Genomic DNA, 18,259 nt, shown 5'->3' on the forward strand with positions numbered 1-18,259 from the left:
TTAGGTGTGCCATTCTTTTGCTGTTTACCTCAAGGTTTGACTTGCCTTTCCCCTTCCAACTTGCCGCCTAATGAGAGAGGTGGTTGTCAGTATAAATTACTGGTCCTGTACAGCCTGGGTGCCTGTTTCAAAAAGCGTGGCACCCATCTTAAGAGTTTCTCCTTGAAAAACATCTTGTTACCCAGATAAATTCAACATGACCTATCTTTTTAAACGTAGGCCCATAACCCTTACCAAAAAATAAGTGGTCTTGTAACTTTTTAAGTTGGTTTTAAGTTGGTATTTGGAACAAATGCCAACTAAATACCAACTAAAAACCTACTTAAAAACCACTTTACACCAACTTAAAACCAACTAAAAGCTTTCTTAATAAAGACCACTTAAAACCAACTTAAAACTTACTTAAAAAGACCTCTTAATAAAGACCACTTAAAGCCAACTTATAACCTACTTAAAAATTATAAGTAATTATCTGACCACTAAAAACCAACTTAAAACCAACTTCAAAAAATGAGTATTTTCCAGCCAACTTAAAAACAACTTATTACCTCTTTAAATAGTTTATTAAAATATGCTGGCAACTTGAACCTACTTAAAACCAACTTAAATGTGAAAACCTACTAAATACCAACTAAAAACCAACTTAAAACCAACTTAAATGTGAAAACCAACTAAATACCAACTAAAAACCAACTTATTTTTTGGTAAGGGAAGCTATCACAAATTTCTAATTTTCTAATCGGTACTTGACTGAGACAGCCCCAAAAACATATCCTTTTCAACAAAAGCTGTTGGAGATAAGTTTATTCTGATGACACCATCATTTTAAGCAGCCCCAATTACATTTACCAACTTAAAACCAACTAAATACCAACTTAAAACCAACTTAAAACCAACTTACAAATAATATGTCATTTTCTGACCATTAAAAACCAACTAAATACAAACTTAAAGAAAAAGGCATTTTCCCACCAACTTAAAACCAACTTATTACCAACTTAACTAGTTTACTGAAATATGCTGACCACTTAAAACCAACTTAATGTCAACTTAAATGTGAATACCAACTAAAAACCAACTTATTTTTTGGTAAGGGAAGTGAAAATCAGTCAAAAACAGGTTTAATATTCAGAAAAATAATTACTTACAATGACATTGGAACTACCTCGTTCAGCCATAATATATCTTTATACTATTTTAAAAATATTAAACAGCTATACTATTTTTAAAATATTAAACAGTTACACTATTTTTAAAATATTAAACAGTTATACTATTTTTTAAATATTAAACAGTTATACTATTTTTAAAATATTAAACAGCTATACTATTTTTAAAATATTAAACAGTTATACTATTTTTTAAATATTAAACAGCATTAAAAACGGCAAAAATTCGAACGTGGAAGACATGTGAAAAGACTGGTTTCGTATTTATTTGGTATCATGCTGAAGATGACCCTCCATCCTGGGAAGTTCCAGAAATAGAAGAAATTGTCAATGGTCAATGGGATGAAAAAGGAGTCACGGAACACACAGCTTTTTGTCATGTACAGGTGTGTATAATTCCAATCACCGTTTCAAGGCAAGTCAATAGACTACATAATATTCATACGTTTAAAAATAAAAGCAGACCTTGCGGATATGCAAAAACCTTTTTTTTTTTCAATTTTAACCTAATATCAATCCAGTCCCAAATGTGTGAAAACAACACCGAAATGTCATAACGAAAACCAAATAGTTTTTTCCTCTAATAGTTAGATGTAAAAAAATCAATGCATTTTATTTCATGAATAAAAAAACCTATGGGATTATTCACTAAATTTTTCAGCCATGGAATATAGCTGTAAGAGGTTGATTGGGGTTTGTAGAAACTTAACAAAATGTCCCAATTATTGATTTAAAGCCACAAATAGGCTTAATTTTGAAAAAAAAATTAGTATTTTTTACGTTATTAGGCTGAGGGGTGGTTAAAAATTTCAATATTGTGAACAGCCGCTGAGAAAATTTCTATTCTAGTACAATAAATAATATGGAATTTTAATTTAATACAATCTGTGTTTTTCCTTTTCCTAAATTTAAGGAAATACCAGAGAATGGAGCAGATTTGGCTCATTTTAGTGAAGTTCACTCAGAAATGATTCTCTCGGGCAATGATTTACGGACAAAAGCTGGAGGGTTTTTGGCGTCACTTAAACACAAGTGGTATCCTAAATGGCAACCAGCAGGCCCTCCGAACAGTCACATTGCTCATCTAGAACTTTATACCCAGATTTCAGTTTTTGACATAAATCTACCTCTCTTAGATTTATCACTGAAAATTAAACAAGTAAGTTAATTATGCAATTAAGTATTTTTTGATGGAGAAATGCTAAAAATCTTCTAAACATAGTCCTTCTCCATAAGTATAAATAAATACATTGTGGTTTTCTTTCATAAGCGATAAGAATTTAATGCCATTTAATATGAAAATGACCAGAATGTCCATAATCATAAGTCTATAATATATCTCCTTATACTGGTAATGTTATGCGTTTGAAACATGTACTGCCCAGGTTTCTGCTGATTATTTCCTCAGAAATAAAAAGTTTTAGAATTTAGTAAGGAAAAATTGGAAAATTTGATAGAAGGGTAAATACATGTCAAATCACCCGATGGCTCCCACCGCACCATTTTCGATTTCGTTAAAACTTTAACCACTTATATTATAGACCTTTTGAGCAGGAAAGCCAAATTTTTAGCTCTGAAATCGAAGTATTTTTGAAGATACGATTTTTTTAAATAACCTCGCAAGTAGTCGAGTGTTTTGACAAGTACAATTCTGTCATTTTTGAGCATTGATATCTAAAGATCGGTTAATATCACGTAGATGTTATTTTTTGTAACGATTTTACTGGTGGTAAAGATAGCTTAGTAATCATTACGAGGTTCGAAATTAGTGTCGTTAATTTTATAAAAATCGGCGAATGTGCCATAAAAAATCGCATTACAGGTAAACAGACCAACTTCGTCGGTCTTTAAGACATCGAAATAATTTTTTTTTAAATTCATTAATTGTCCTATATAGGATGAAATTAAGCCGGGGAATTCAAAAAAGGAACCAGAATTACTCGCGGAACTATACTTTTGGAGTTATAGGGGTTCAAATGTAACGTTTTTCTCAAAATCGGGAAAACATGGTAGTGAATAGTCGCGTTTTTGGCCATGTCGGATACTGAAACACAAAATAATGTTGATACCATCTGAAAGTACAGAATTCATTATATAACATATGAAATTTTCATCTTGAGTTTTTAAGTCGTTCAAGGTCAAACGTTAAGGTCAAAACGAACCCGATTTTTAAAGCTTAAAACTGAGCACTCCACGTCAAATCAACCAGGCCCATACCACTCAAGTCGCCGAATATGATTAAATTTTCTGGGCAGGTGTAGTTATGGGTAAAACTAACCCCTGTACAGCAAAAGTGCTGAAAAAAGTTTATTTGGAAGCTATAGGATAAAATAATTGTTTTGCGATTTTCCAAAAATCCGTTGCACCCAAAGAATTAATAGCTATAACTTCAGTTCTAAGAGAGATAAAAATGTGATCGATGACTTATTTTAAAGGTAATGAAATCCTTAACACACCACATTATAATTTTTAAAAAATAAAAGGTTTAAATATCTGGAAATTTGAAACTTGGAAGTAAGTTATTCGCAGATCCCCAAAGTAGCTAAATTTAGGAAAATTAATTTTTGGCCTCTCTCGACTTATTTCGACATAATACATTCTCTGTTAAAACATTTTCTTGGGGAATTAACGTTTAAGGAAGTTACAACCAAATTACTGTAGCGCCCCCCCCCGCCCCCTCCAAGCAATTTTAGATTTTAGAAGTTTTCATACTTTAATTTATTTTTCCTTCCGGTTTTATTTTTTATTATTTCATGAGATATAAAAATTGAAATGTTATTATTTTATTACTTTTGGAATTACTAGCAATATGTTACTGCATGGTTAGTACGAACATATGTAACATAATTACTCATAAGTATGCCTCTATATAACATATCTGTATTAAAAATTTCAATGAGACCTTGTTTCACAGCCACGAAAGAAATCACGAACAAACTACGCGCAAAACCGGTTTAACTTCCTTCCCTTCCCGCTGCAAATGTATGGGGGTTTGTAGGGCAAAACAATAAACCTTGCGACTTAAATGCAATAAAAATAACTCTTTTATTCTCTTTGTTAAATTGACAGTTAAGTATAAATAAATAGTTGTTGAACGGACGGTCTCCGTGAACGGAATGAGCTCCCCAGGTCCAAGCGCCGCCTTTTATGGCGCATCCTTCCCGCCAAAAACCAGTCAGTCGTGTGGCGCCATCTATCTGGGAAAATGGGTTTTCCATTTGTATTGCCAAGGTCCCTCCCCATTACATCATCCCACCCCCCCAAAAAATGGAAAACCCAGAAAACCCCCCCCCCAACCGATCAGTGAAAATGAACCCCGTAAAAACGGCGCACGTTATCCAACAAGGACACGGCCAAGTCGGAGGACCCAACCCCCCTCAGGAGCGCCAAGGATTCCACAAGGTGACAAGCCGCCCCCGGAAGAGGAACTCCCTCACCCAGGAACCGCGGGGCAGAATAACCCACAGGAGAGAATAATGGACATGCGGATTCCACAATTAAACACGTAGCCGGCAAAGAGAGAAAAGCCTCGCGGGTCTCACCCATTGAAGGGAATGTGGCCATCGCGGAATAACCGAAATATATGTTAGAAAAGGCCCTCAGGAAACGGCGAGCCATAACCACGTCCCCCGAATAGTTATGTAGCAGGATCGGGTGATCCCTAGGCAGACAATCGACCAAACAGTCCCCCACGTCAGGATATGCCCGGCGGCATTGGACCACCACCGGATAAGAAAGGCGGCGGGCCAGCAAGAGCTGATAACAAAAAACCTCCATCTGAACGCGCAGTGGAATGCCCCCCACGCGGTCTAGGTCCAACCCACAGGCCCCCACGGCGATGGCCCGGCGATGCGTGAGCAAAGCCTCCAAATCCCCCAGAAGATCCCGGGAACGAGCCGCCAGAGCCCAATGAGGAGGGATACCCACAGTCACCCAGACCCCGGTAGAGTGTACTAACCGATCAAAGGCGACTGGTAAAGTAGCCGGAAGAGACAGGTTGGACACACAGCCGAGATAACCCCCAGGGAAAAACGCGGAATTGGCCGCCGCAAAGAGACCGAAGTTGACCGTAGGCGGCAAGGCCAGACGCTTCGTGATCTGAGGGATGTAGCAAAACCCATCCAAATATTGGAACGAAGGCACTGGAACGGGCACGGCAGAGGGCACATCCCGGATATCCACTAGGTTGGCGACCCCATCCGCAGGAGGCATAGGTGCTATGTCCACCACCGGTACCGCTGTAGCAGAGACTCCAGGAGAACCCGCTGCAACCGCTATCTCTGGACCAACCACCTCCGGGACCAGAACCACAGCAACATCAAAATCCCCCACGGGTTCATCTATCAGGAGAACATCCTCAACGCCAGTAAGGCCAGAACAGGAAGCCATCTGAAAAAACCCACCACAAAAATCAAAAGACATCACCACAAGGCGTCGCGGAACTCCTCAAACGGAGGGGCCCCAACTGCACGGGGAGAAAACGAAAAATTATCGATGCCCAGGTCCCCCCCCAACCCCGGATAGCGCTGGAGGAAGGCCACCACCTCCGGCCGGGATCGTAGTTTGACCCGATGAGGCTCGGGAGAATAATAGTAGACATCACCCACCCGACCAGTTTTCCGGCACACTACCAGACGATTCCAACCGAATAACCCAGGTTTAACCAAAGGGTCGCACCCCGGAACCACCGCCCTGTCCGCATCCCCGGGGCCCGCAACCCTGTCCACCAAGTCGATCAAAGGCCCCACCGGCACCTCCGCGACCCCCTGAACCCTTGCCACGGGAGTAACCTCTTCCGGAGTAGTGAAATCAGATACCAGATCCACGAGGACACCCACAGGTACCTCAACCCTCCCTGGTTCCGGCTCGGGCTGAGATGGGAACGACGGATCCGGGACCTCCTCGAGCTGCATCGCAGAATCCTGGGACTCGGAAGAAAGATACAACTTAAGCTGATTAATATGCCAAGTCCCGGCCATCTCGCCAGTAACCATATCCATAAGGACGTAAGAAACCGGAGTCAAACGTTCCACCACGCGGTATGGCCCCAGCCAACGAGGAAGGAATTTTTTGGTTAAACGCTCAGCGGCCCGAGACCTGCGATGATTGACCCGCCATACCAACATACCGACTTCCAAGGTTCCCTCCTGATAATTGTCGTCATAATATGATTTTTGGCGGTCACTGGCTAGCGAATTCATCTCCTGAGCTCGATCCAAAGACATCTGAAGTTCCCGCAAAGGCCCCCGCTCGTACGCGACCACCTCCACCTCAGAAAAATCAGTAACCAAAGGATCCTGCCCACTATCCCAAGGTAACCAAGGCTCATACCCATGATGGAGATAAAATGGCGAAAAGCCCGTAGATTGGTGGACCGCACTGTTGATGGCCAACTGATTTAATGGTAAATCTGTGTCCCATGCCGTATGGCAATTCCCCACGTACATGCTAATCATCTCCCCCAGGACCCTGTTGACCCGCTCCGTCAGGTTAGACTGAGGGTGGTAAGGAGTAGTAAACTTAGATTGAATATGTAAAAGGCGACACACATTGGCCCACAACCCGGAAACAAACTGTGGACCATTGTCGGATAACAAAGCCCGCATGACACCATGGCGTGAGACATACTGAACCAGGACTTTGCTGACAGTAATCGAGGTGATGTTGCGGACCGGAAAAACCTCCACGTACTTCGTAAAGTAGTCCACAATAACCACCATGAAACGATTCTGACTCTTTGTCGCCGGGAGAGGCCCCATCATATCAATTCCCACCACGTCCCCAGGATACAGCTTCGTGGAAGACAGCATCAGACCCGTCCTTTTAACATTAAGGGGCTTGTACCTCTGACAAACATCACAGGCCTTCACGTAGTCCCGAACCACGCTATAAAACCGGGGGTGATAAAAGCGAGCCAATAGGCGAGTGTATGTTGCCGTGCGACCCCGATGCCCAGACAAAGGATGATCATGAAAAGCCCGCAAAACCAAAGAATGTAAAGCACCCGGTAGGACCACCTTAGCCGGTTTACCACCAACCGCCTTCCGGAATAACCCCCCATCCCGAACTTCGTACAACCCCACCTCCGGGCTTTCCCCCGACAACACCTTTTGTTTAACCTTCACCCAGAGAGGATCGGCCTCCTGCGCTAACACTATGTCGGACAAAGGAACTACCTCCACCGGAACCGCCAACCCCACTCCTGCACATGCCAAGGAATGCACCCCACTCCGAGAACTGGGTACCGGGACCGCAGAGGCCTCCGGGAGCCCATCCACAATGTTGACGTCACCACAGGAATCAACCGGACAACGGGACAAAGCATCGGCGACCAAGTTCTCCCTCCCCGCCCGATGGAAAACCTCGAAAGGTAGAAACTCCTGTAGGCGAAGAGCCCACCGCATCAAACGACTCTTTTTATTGCGTAGCTTCAACAGCCAACACAAGCCCTGATGATCAGAGATGACCCCGAAATCCCGGCCCTCAAGATAGTGACGGAACTTCTCCACCGCGTACACCACAGCTAAACTTTCCTGCTCAGGGGTACTGTAATTTAACTCGGCGCCCCGAAGTAATCGACTGACATACGCCAAAGGAACCTCCTCCCCCTCCTGCACCTGAGACAGCATACCCCCAATCCCAATCCCACTAGCATCGGTGGTCACGAAGAATTTACCCGCAGGATCCGGGACGCGAAGCATAGTAGCGCTGGAGATCTGATCCTTCAACCCCTGGAAAGATGCCTCCTGCTCGGGCCCCCACCGCCAACGTTGAGATTTCCGTTTTAATTTATTCAAGGGAGCGACCAAGGTAGCGAAATGAGGTATGAATCGTGAATGCCAGCCACACATCCCCAGGAACCGAGAGACCTGCCGTACGCTCCGAGGACGAGGAAACGCAGCCACCGCCCGTACCTTACCAGGATCTAGTTGTACCCCGTCCTCACTAATAATGAACCCAAATAATTCCGATTTCGGTAGGGCAAAGCTACACTTATCCAACCGTAGGGTTAACCCCGCACTCCGTAACTGGGAAAACACGTACCGTAACGCAGCCAAGTGTTCTTCCCAGGTCTGGGAGGCAATTACAATGTCGTCCAAATACACCGAGATCCCAAAACGCCTCGCGTACCGCAGAACCCGGTTCATAAGGCGCTGGAACGTGGCAGGGGCCCCAGTTAACCCAAAGGGCATGACCAGAAATTCAAACTTCCCCTCCCGAGTGACAAAGGCGGTCTTATCAATATCCTCAGGGGCCATCTCGACTTGCCAAAACCCTGACTTCAGGTCTAACCGAGTAATGAATTTGGGCTTACCCACACGATCTAAAACCTCATCGATACGAGGAATGGGAAAAGGATCCCCAATGGGCCTAATCTCCCCATTCTTCTTGCCTTTTAATAAAACCGGGAAAGCCCAGGGACTCCTCGAAGGACGAATGACCCCCCGTTGAAGCATCCCCGCTACCTCCTTATCAATCAAGTCATTCTCATGTGGGCTACGGGGAAAAGGCTGTCTCTGGGACGGAACCGTCCCCGGCTGGAGCCGGATATGGTGGCGAAGGATAGTAGTACGACCCGCCTCTTTTGAGAAAAGGGAAGAGAACTCCCGACACAGGTTCTCCAAATCCCCCCGCTGTCCCTCAGCTAATTGGCCGACCACCAACTCCCCCAAGTCCCCTATTACCGACTCATCGGGACCTGACCCCAGAACGCCCAACCGGCACTCAAGAAAACACAAGGGGAGTGTACCATTCTTGCAATGAAATAGATTCCGTACATAATCTACCCTCACCCCCATCATATCCACAAAGTCCAACCCAAGAACCAGGTTAAACCCTAAGCCCTCTACCACCCAAAAGGTAACAGGAACAGCCCCAATGTCATCCGAAAATTCGACATCGAGAACCACGTATCCCAGACAAGAAACACTGGGACCCACCGCCGGGGAAAGAAGACGCTCCACCCTATGGACTAAGGCCTCCAACCCCAACCTGGCCACAAACCCCGCCGACATTACACAAATTTCCGCCCCAGGGTCTAAAAACGCCACACAGGCAACATTAGAAACCCGGACCGCAATCCCTCGAAGTCGCCCCCCACAATTAACAGAGTTCAATGTACTATTACTAGAGCCAGTGCCATTAGGTGAAAACCCCCCCGACCCAACCAAAGGCTTCACCAAGAGTTTCCCGACTCCGCCTGTGGAGGACCGACGGACTCGTCACGAACCCGGGGACGGCGACCCATATCCGCCCGAGAGGGACAATCCCTAACAAAATGACCCGGCTCCCCGCAAAGGAAACAAGTAGGAGTATGTCGGACAACAGATGCTCCCACCTGACCACCCCGAGACGGACCCCTTTGCCCAGGATACAACCCACCAGACCCCGAGTTCCCTGGCGGTCTATAAACATCCCCAAACCCATGGGCCGAATGAAATCGTGAGGGATCATTGAATGATTTCACCCCCACCGAGGTTTCCAACCCCAAATTCCGCACTACTGCATCGAACTCCTTGATCGACCTACAGGGCGCCCGGGAAAAACATACACGTACCCTATGATCGATTCTAGACAAAAGGAGACTCAGGAGCTCAGCCTCCGGTAAAGGACTCCCCAAGAGGGAATTTAAGGTGACCACCCGACGACGAAAAGCCGGAATGCTTTCCCCCGCCAACTGCACAACCCCCCACAGGTCTGCCCGCAAGACGCTTTCCCTGTCCGGGGAGAGAAACCGATCCCGGAATTCCCGCCTGAACATATCCCAAGACAAAAACCCAGCGAGCTGTGTCCTGAGATCACGAAACCATAACCCAGCCTCATCCCGCAAAACTTGCGGCAGAAGGTGTACAGCCGCCTGATGACCAATCCCGTGGAACATAATATAAGTTTCCAAGTCGCCCAGAAAAACCCGAGGGTCCTCCAAAGGAATCCCCGAAAAAGAAGGCAAAGGTAAGGAGACCCCCGTTCCATGAAAGGGACCAGATGCCGCCCCCCCAGCGGCCACCAAGGGTACTGGACCGAGGTTAGGCGGTCCCATAGGAAAAAATGGATTGCCGGTAGGACAACGAGACCCAGAAGGCACCGGTGACGAAGGCAGGAATGGGTTGGCGGAACTAGGCCTTGACTGGGACGCCCCACCGGACAACCCCTGCTCAGGATCGGCTACCACCCGGCAAAGACCAGCTACTGAACCATTACCACCCGAATTCCCCTGAACCGCGGACCCAAGCCGCTCAGCCCCAACATTGTCCGCAACCCCTCCCACCGACAAAGTGTCCGAGGACGCAGCCACATCTGCTGGTCGCCCATCCCGGATAGGCGTAGGACGAGGTGGAACGTTGATCCCCCCAGGGCCAGGTAAAGGCCCCAAAGTCAACGGGCGCCCGGCAACTAAATCCAATAAATCTCTATCCCTTTCCCGCAACCCAGGGTTAAGGCCCAGACGCTGGCGATGAAGTTCGGAATCGAGTGCCGCCCGCCGCATAGCTTGTTACTCAGAATCCCCATCAGAACTAGACGCCCCCGGAACCCATGACCGATCGCTAGACGTACGGTGAGCCCTACGTCTCCGTCTCCTTTCCCTATATGCGTCCCGCTCAGGTACCCGACATTCCCCGCCTCGCGATAACGGAGGAACCTCAGGATAAACCGGTAAGGAATCCGCCCAACGACTGCCCCAACAGAAACCAAGGACAACCGCCAGAGCCCCAAAAATAGCCACAAGCCAGAAGTACATGACCAAAAGAAAAACGTTGAATAATAATAATAAAAAAAAACCCCCCACCGTAAAAACTTAACAGATTAATCTAACTTTAAACGTAAAACAAAACCCAATAAAACCCTAACACAATTATGGTCAACAAAAATTAAATACAACGGCAAAAAAAAACCCCTACTTACCACCATACAAACAAAAATATCTCGGCGGTGCCTCCAAGAATGCAAATGTATGGGGGTTTGTAGGGCAAAACAATAAACCTTGCGACTTAAATGCAATAAAAATAACTCTTTTATTCTCTTTGTTAAATTGACAGTTAAGTATAAATAAATAGTTGTTGAACGGACGGTCTCCGTGAACGGAATGAGCTCCCCAGGTCCAAGCGCCGCCTTTTATGGCGCATCCTTCCCGCCAAAAACCAGTCAGTCGTGTGGCGCCATCTATCTGGGAAAATGGGTTTTCCATTTGTATTGCCAAGGTCCCTCCCCATTACACCGCCAGACCTGGTTTTGATGACAAAAAAGCCGTCATCGATTGGAAAGTGACGTCTATTACGTCATATCTTGTGAACAAGGTCTCATTGAGAAGACGTTCTTTTTGGCACACTTATATATGATAAAATGGTAAAAGAGGGTTGCTCAACAACAAAATTGGTACCAACTTGCAATATGGCCTAAAAATTCAATTTTGGTGTCTAATAGTCCTTTAAATAAAAGGTCATTAAAGCCGATTATAGAGTTTGTGCTGCTGCGACTGGACCTATAACTGGTCTGTCTATGGTTTCCCTTCATACTGCCAAAGCTGAGAATTTTCTATTCATAGATCTGGTGGCATTTTTCAACAGGGGGGCAAGACATTCAGAGAGGGGTTTATTTATAAGCGCCTATTTGAGGATCTGATGAGTCCGCAGTGATGCGGTATAGACAACATAATTTGGGAGGGGATAAAGGTGGCAAGTGGGGCAGTTTCCCCCAAAATTTGCGACCAACAAATTGGACCGTGTTTGGTGTCGTACTGGATGGTAGTTTTCACGCTGAGTCGAGTGCTACCAACCGTTTCTGAGTTAATACCGAATTTGCACTGAATAACTTGTTTTTTTTTCATAAAAAAATCAAATTTAGTTATTGGGTCGAGTTTGGTATCGTTTCAGTAGTTTGTTTTAGGACTAATAGTTTCGGACAAAAAGTACATCCAAAATGTTTTTTTTTGGAAATTTCAATAACAATTGAAAGGTTATATCAAGATTTTGGCCAGAGTCAACGTATTGTTTAGTGCCGAATCGAATGGGACCAGCCGCAAGTCCTTAGGAAGTTAGGATGAATCGTTTCCGAGTTATAACGAAATATTTCGTAAAATTGGCATTTAAACCTCCAAAATGTACTCTTCCTGCGTACTGTAATGTGGTTGTAACTTTCTTAAAAGTTACTCCCTCCATGAAAATGTTTTAACAGAGAATGCATTATGACGAAGTAAGTCGAGAGAGGCCAATTTTTTTTTCTAAATAGCTATTTGGTAGATCTAAGTTTCAAATTGAAAGTTTTTCAAAGGTTTTAAAATTTTTTTAAAATAATAATATAATGTGTTAAGGGTTTCATTACCTTTAAAATAAGTCATTGATCACGTTTTTATCTCTTTAAGAACCGAAGTTCAGGGGAGGGCAGGGGGGGGGGGGGGGCGTCCATCCCGGGCGACACTCATTAAGGGGCGCCAGAAACTGTTTGGCGACCTTTCGATCAAGGAACAAAGTTACATTTTGGAATTTTTAAAGGAAAGAGGGCGCACTTCAAGAGATTTTCCCAGGGCACCAGAAACCCTTGCTACGCCACTGCCGAAGTTATAGCTATTTTATTCTTTGGATGCAACGGATTTTCGGAAAATCGCCTAACAATCATTTTATCCTATAACTTCCAAATAAACTTTTTTCAGCACTTTTTCTGTACAGGGGTTAGTTTTACCCATAACTACACCTGCCCAGAAAATTTAATCATATTCGGTGACTTGAGTGGTATGGGCCTGATTGATTTGACGTGGAGTGCTCAGTTTTAAGCTTTAAAAATCGGGTTCGTTTTGACCTTGAACGACTTGGAAACACAAGATGAAAATTTCATATGTTATATAATGAATTCTGTACTTTCAGATGGTATCAACATTATTTTGTGTTTCAGTATCCGACATGGCCAAAAACGCGACTATTCACTACCATGTTTTCCCGATTTTGAGAAAAATGTTACATTTGAACCCCTATAACTCCAAAAGTATAGTTCTGCGAGTAATTCTGGTTCCTTTTTTGAATTCCCCGGCTTAATTTCATCCTATATAGGTCAATTAATGAATTTAAAATAAAATTCTTTCGATGTCTTAAAGCAGGGTTGGCAAAAAACCGGCTTTTTATAAAATTGAAAAATCCAGTATGGTTAAAACTGGCTGTAACCGGTGGTTTAAACAGGTTAAATCCATTAATAAAAAATGATCAAATTCCTTATATCAAGCCCTCATTGCTCAAATTTCCCGATTTAAAAATTACGTTTTTGCGCGTGACAGTACCTTTACATTGTGAGGTATAGCAGACTTATTTACCCGCTTTTATACCCTAACATGGCAGCGTATTTTCACACGCAAAATTAATTTTAAGATACCCTAATTGCTTATATGTTAGCGACAAAAAGTGAAGGTTAAGTTTTGTTAATGTTTCTAATTAATTTCTCAATTTTTTTATAAAAAAAATGGTTTTAACCATGGATTTTTTTGGGGGTTAAAACCGGATTAAACCAGGGTGGTTTAATCCAGTCTGGCTGGCTCTTGCCAACCCTGTCTTAAAGACCGACGAAGTTGGTCTGTTTACCTGTAATGCGATTTTTTTATGGCACATTCGCTGATTTTTATAAAATTAACGACACTATTTTCGAACCTCGTAATGATTACTAAGCTATCTTTACCACCAGTAAAATCGTTACAAAAAATAACATCTACGTGATATTAACCGATCTTTAGATATCAATGCTCAAAAATGACAGAATTGTACTTGTCAAAACACTCGACTACTTGCGAGGTTATTTAAAAAAATCGTATCTTCAAAAATACTTCGATTTCAGAGCTAAAAATTTGGCTTTCCTGCTCAAAAGGTCTATAATATAAGTGGTTAAAGTTTAAACGAAATCGAAAATGGTGCCGTGGGAACTTTTCTTGAAATCGGGTGATTTGACATGGATTTACCCAGTATACTTAAAATGATTAGAAAGTCATTGAATTGTCAAGGAATTTAAATTAAATTTACCCATTGAAAATTTTATAAAAGTGATGTAAATAACCAAGGTTTGTAAATTGTGCACATGAAAAATTAGTGTAATTATCTTATTACATGATTTCTGATAAACCTGTATCATAAAATATGTTTTATAAGTAAAAAAATAAACTTGCAGATAGAGTAATTTTTAGATTTTATCATTATGCAGGGTACATTACTTCTTGTAAGAGATATAATATGTATATTATATACTTATATTTGATACTTTAAACTTCATTTCACAATTACAGAATTTTTTAGAATCAGAGTATTTTTATTTCTACTGGTTTTAAAAATTTTACTAGTACTAAAAAAGGAATTATGTAATGTTAATAAATAAGCTTTTATTAGGATCACCCTCTCAACATACAGGGTGTCACTTACCAAAAAATAAGTGGTCTAAGAACTATTTAAGTTGGTTTTAAGTTTGTAAATGAGACAAATACCAACTAAAAACCTACTTAAAAACAACTTAACACCAACTAAAAACTTAAAATGTTACTTAATAAAGACCACTTAAAGACAACTTAAAACTTACTTAAAATGTTACTTAATAAAGACCACTTAAAGACAACTTAAAACTTACTTAAAATGTTACTTAATAAAGACCACTTAAAGACAACTTAAAACTTACTTAAAAAATAATATGTAATTTTCTGACCACTAAAAACCAACTTAAAGAAAAAGGCATTTTCCCACCAACTTATTACCAACTTAACTAGTTTACTGAAATATGCTGACCACTTAAAACCAACTTAAAATCAACTTAAATGTGAATACCAACTAAAAACCAACTTATTTTTTGGTAAGGGTATTTAAATCTCTTTACAATATGAATGATTTAAATCGCATTAAATGTAATTGGGGCTGCTTAAAATGATGGTGTCATCAGAATAACCCTTACCAAAAAATAAGTTGGTTTTTAGTTGGTATTTAGTAGGTTTTCACATTTAAGTAGGTTCAAGTTGCCAGCATATTTTAATAAACTATTTAAAGAGGTAATAAGTTGGTTTTAAGTTGTTTTTAAGTTGGCTGGAAAATACTCATTTTTTGAAGTTGGTTTTAAGTTGGTTTTTAGTGGTCAGATAATTTTTAAGTAGGTTATAAGTTGGCTTTAAGTGGTCTTTATTAAGAGGTCTTTTTAAGTAAGTTTTAAGTTGGTTTTAAGTGGTCTTTATTAAGAAAGCTTTTAGTTGGTTTTAAGTTGGTGTAAAGTGGTTTTTAAGTAGGTTTTTAGTTGGTATTTAGTTGGCATTTGTTCCAAATACCAACTTAAAACCAACTTAAAAAGTTACAAGACCACTTATTTTTTGGTAAGGGAAACTTATCTGCAACAGCTTTTGTTGAAAAGGATATGTTTTTGGGGCTGTCTCAGTCAGGTACCGATTAGAAATTTGTGATAGCTTATGGGCCGACGTTTCAAAAGATAGGTCATGTTGAATTTATCTGGGTAACAAGATGTTTTTCAAGGAGAAACTCTTAAGAAGGATGTAATTTTCTGACCACTAAAAACCAACTAAATACCAACTAACTTAGTTATAAACAACTTAAAACCAACTAAAAACTTAAAATGTTACTTAATAAAGACCACTTAAAGACAACTTAAAACTTACTTAAAATGTTACTTAATAAAGACCACTAAAAACCAACTAAATACCAACTTAAAGAAAAAGGCATTTTCCCACCAACTTAAAACCAACTTATTGCCAACTTAACTAGTTTACTGAAATATGCTGACCACTTAAAACCAACTTAAATGTGAAAACCAACTTATTTTTTGGTAAGGGGTTTCAGAAGTCAGTACAGTATTTTTGAGGGGTTAAGTAAAGATGTATGACTGTCTTTGTCGCGATCCTCTGCGACGAACAGGAAAAGAGCTGGAGAGCGTTCAAGTTTGGCCTAAAAACACCTAAATGTAAGCTTCCAACGAACATAAGAACCCAGATAGAAAACCGGTTTTAAAGGGGTAATAGGAAATTTTACTACAACAAAAAACACCAGATTGTCGAGTGCAAAACAGTTTTATTTATCACCGCCGAGATCGTTTTCCTTTTTGGTGGTGGTGAGTAGGAGTTTTTTCCCTGGGTTCGGTCAAGAGTTTTTTTCTCTTCGTTTTGCTTGTTTTTAAGTTAGTTTTATTGGGGTTATTTACTTTTTACCTGTTAAATTAATTAGTTTTTAGTTTTTTCGACATGTATTTATGGTTCATAACCATGTTCGGGTCTTTAAAACCGGTTTTCAATCTGGGTTCTTATGTTCGTTGGAAGCTTACATTTAGGCGTTTTTAGGCCAAACTTAAACAATCTCTAGCACTTTTCCTATTCGTCGCAGAGGATCGTTACAAAGACAGTCATACATCTTTACTCAACCCCTATAACACCTCAAAGTTACTGTACTAACTTCTGAAACACTCTGTATAATGACTGACCAATGATGCCATTTATCGGAACAACTCCTGCGTTGAGTTTGCAAGTTCTTTGCCCACTGGTTTAAGGGGTTTTCCCCCGAGCTCTTCGGTGTCCCCTTCCATAAAAACCTGTCCAGGTTAACGGTAATAGTTAGTGTAGGGAGCTGTTGGCTCGCGTGGCACGCAGGGCTTGCCACCACCCTCCTACGAATTGTAACCCGGCCACCTGATAATTATTATTATTATTTCTTTTGTCAAATTACCAGTTATCAAATTTGACTATATGTTAATCTCTTACGACATAAATTTACACTTGCAGGCTTAGGGCAGTTTTCCAACAAATTGCGGAAATTTTTCTGGTGCAATAGTTAAGCAAAAATTATCTTTACCCGGCACTGTCTTTCTTCCAAATTTTATTTTGCAAAAATACATCTTTAACCAAATAACATCAGCAACATGGGGAGATTTAATGATAAAAACATCTATATTAATAATCAACTTTAATTTAAATAGAGCCTTTTAATATAGATTGGTCCTGCGTTGGTGTATTTACGGTTTTCTAAACCTTTCTTCAAAGGAGCATACATTCAATATATCACACCAGAGGGGCCTTATCAACATCGGATTACTCACGCCTTTTATTGCGATTGGAAAGTGCCTTCAATTGTTGGAAAGTTCTACCTATCAATGGAAGCTATCCAGGTATTTAAATTAATGTCAATATGCATAATGATAGTACAAGAGTCATTTTTTATGATTGCTGGAATATAACTCTTAACATTTACCTGAAGCATTTAGGTGTCATACTCTGGAACAGTAAGTGTTGTCCATTGGGCTGCTCGGTGAGGGCTAGGATCACTTATTCCATTGGGGAAAAAAGAGCAGTTCCCAGATGGATTCATACGAGTTGCTCTGCCTCAGAAGATAGCAGACCATACTCTGCTCTTAAAAATTTGTATTTACTTGGTAGTGGCTTTATCTTGCACCCCTGCAACCTCTGAGCTATAACTGTGATATCTGGGTCAATCTTCTAGCAGTCCCAATAATATACTCAGCGCAAGCTGTTTGCTCGCTTGGCATGAAGGGCTTGCCTACCCAATATAACTAAGCCGCCTTGGGTATTAGCTCCGATTAGTATTGGTCTCCCATCAGATTTATGACATGATCTGTTTAATGGCATTAAAAGGTTGCTCTATAACTTAGGCTATTACCCAAGGCACCATCTTAAGCCCATCTGATTAGTATACCCAATGGTTTAAACAATTAGTGCCTTAAATGTTGATTGATCTTACTTTATCATTTAAAGTTATTTTTAATTTGTGAAACTACTTTCTGGGACAGTCTTGAGAATTTGTTTTATTAAAAACAGAATTATTCTTGATATCAACAAGCGCTTTGTATTAACTTTTGTATTTAATTCTAAGGTTGAACGTGATATAATGATATGGAATAACAAGAAATTTCTTAAAAATCCAATTATTGTAAAAGAAGACCAATTGCTCTCAAAATATCGCCGTTGGTATTCCCAGTTTTATTCACCCAACAGTCCAACCCTGAAGGATATTGAAGAGAGAAGATTGCAGTGGTGAATTACAATTTGTCAACATAAAGATGTCCTTTTCAATACAATTTTATTTTTTGTACCATTTTATTAAATTTTTTATGAGCATTTTGTGAAA

General features: G+C 41.2%; 1 protein-coding gene across 3 annotated transcripts in view; it reads left to right on the top strand.

Annotated features, from left to right (window-relative positions):
• LOC149945560 (cholesterol 7-desaturase nvd-like) overlaps positions 1 to 18,259 on the top strand; it is a 62,737-nt gene extending 44,478 nt beyond the window's left edge. For 2 of the 3 annotated variants that reach the window (XM_090175927.1, XM_090175929.1), the window contains exons 4-7: positions 1,377 to 1,555; positions 2,083 to 2,328; positions 17,109 to 17,282; positions 18,005 to 18,259. In XM_090175927.1, the coding sequence (XP_090032053.1) occupies positions 1,377 to 1,555; positions 2,083 to 2,328; positions 17,109 to 17,282; positions 18,005 to 18,169 (764 nt within the window). In that variant the 3' untranslated portion in view covers positions 18,170 to 18,259. Of the gene's footprint in view, positions 1 to 1,376; positions 1,556 to 2,082; positions 2,329 to 17,093; positions 17,283 to 18,004 lie in introns of those variants that run through there. The other variant, XM_090175930.1, reaches the window with a different exon arrangement.

Source organism: Leiobunum rupestre, chromosome 5, assembly GCF_980474605.1.
Source record: "Leiobunum rupestre chromosome 5, qqLeiRupe1.1.hap1, whole genome shotgun sequence".
Lineage (NCBI taxonomy): Eukaryota > Metazoa > Arthropoda > Arachnida > Opiliones > Sclerosomatidae > Leiobunum > Leiobunum rupestre.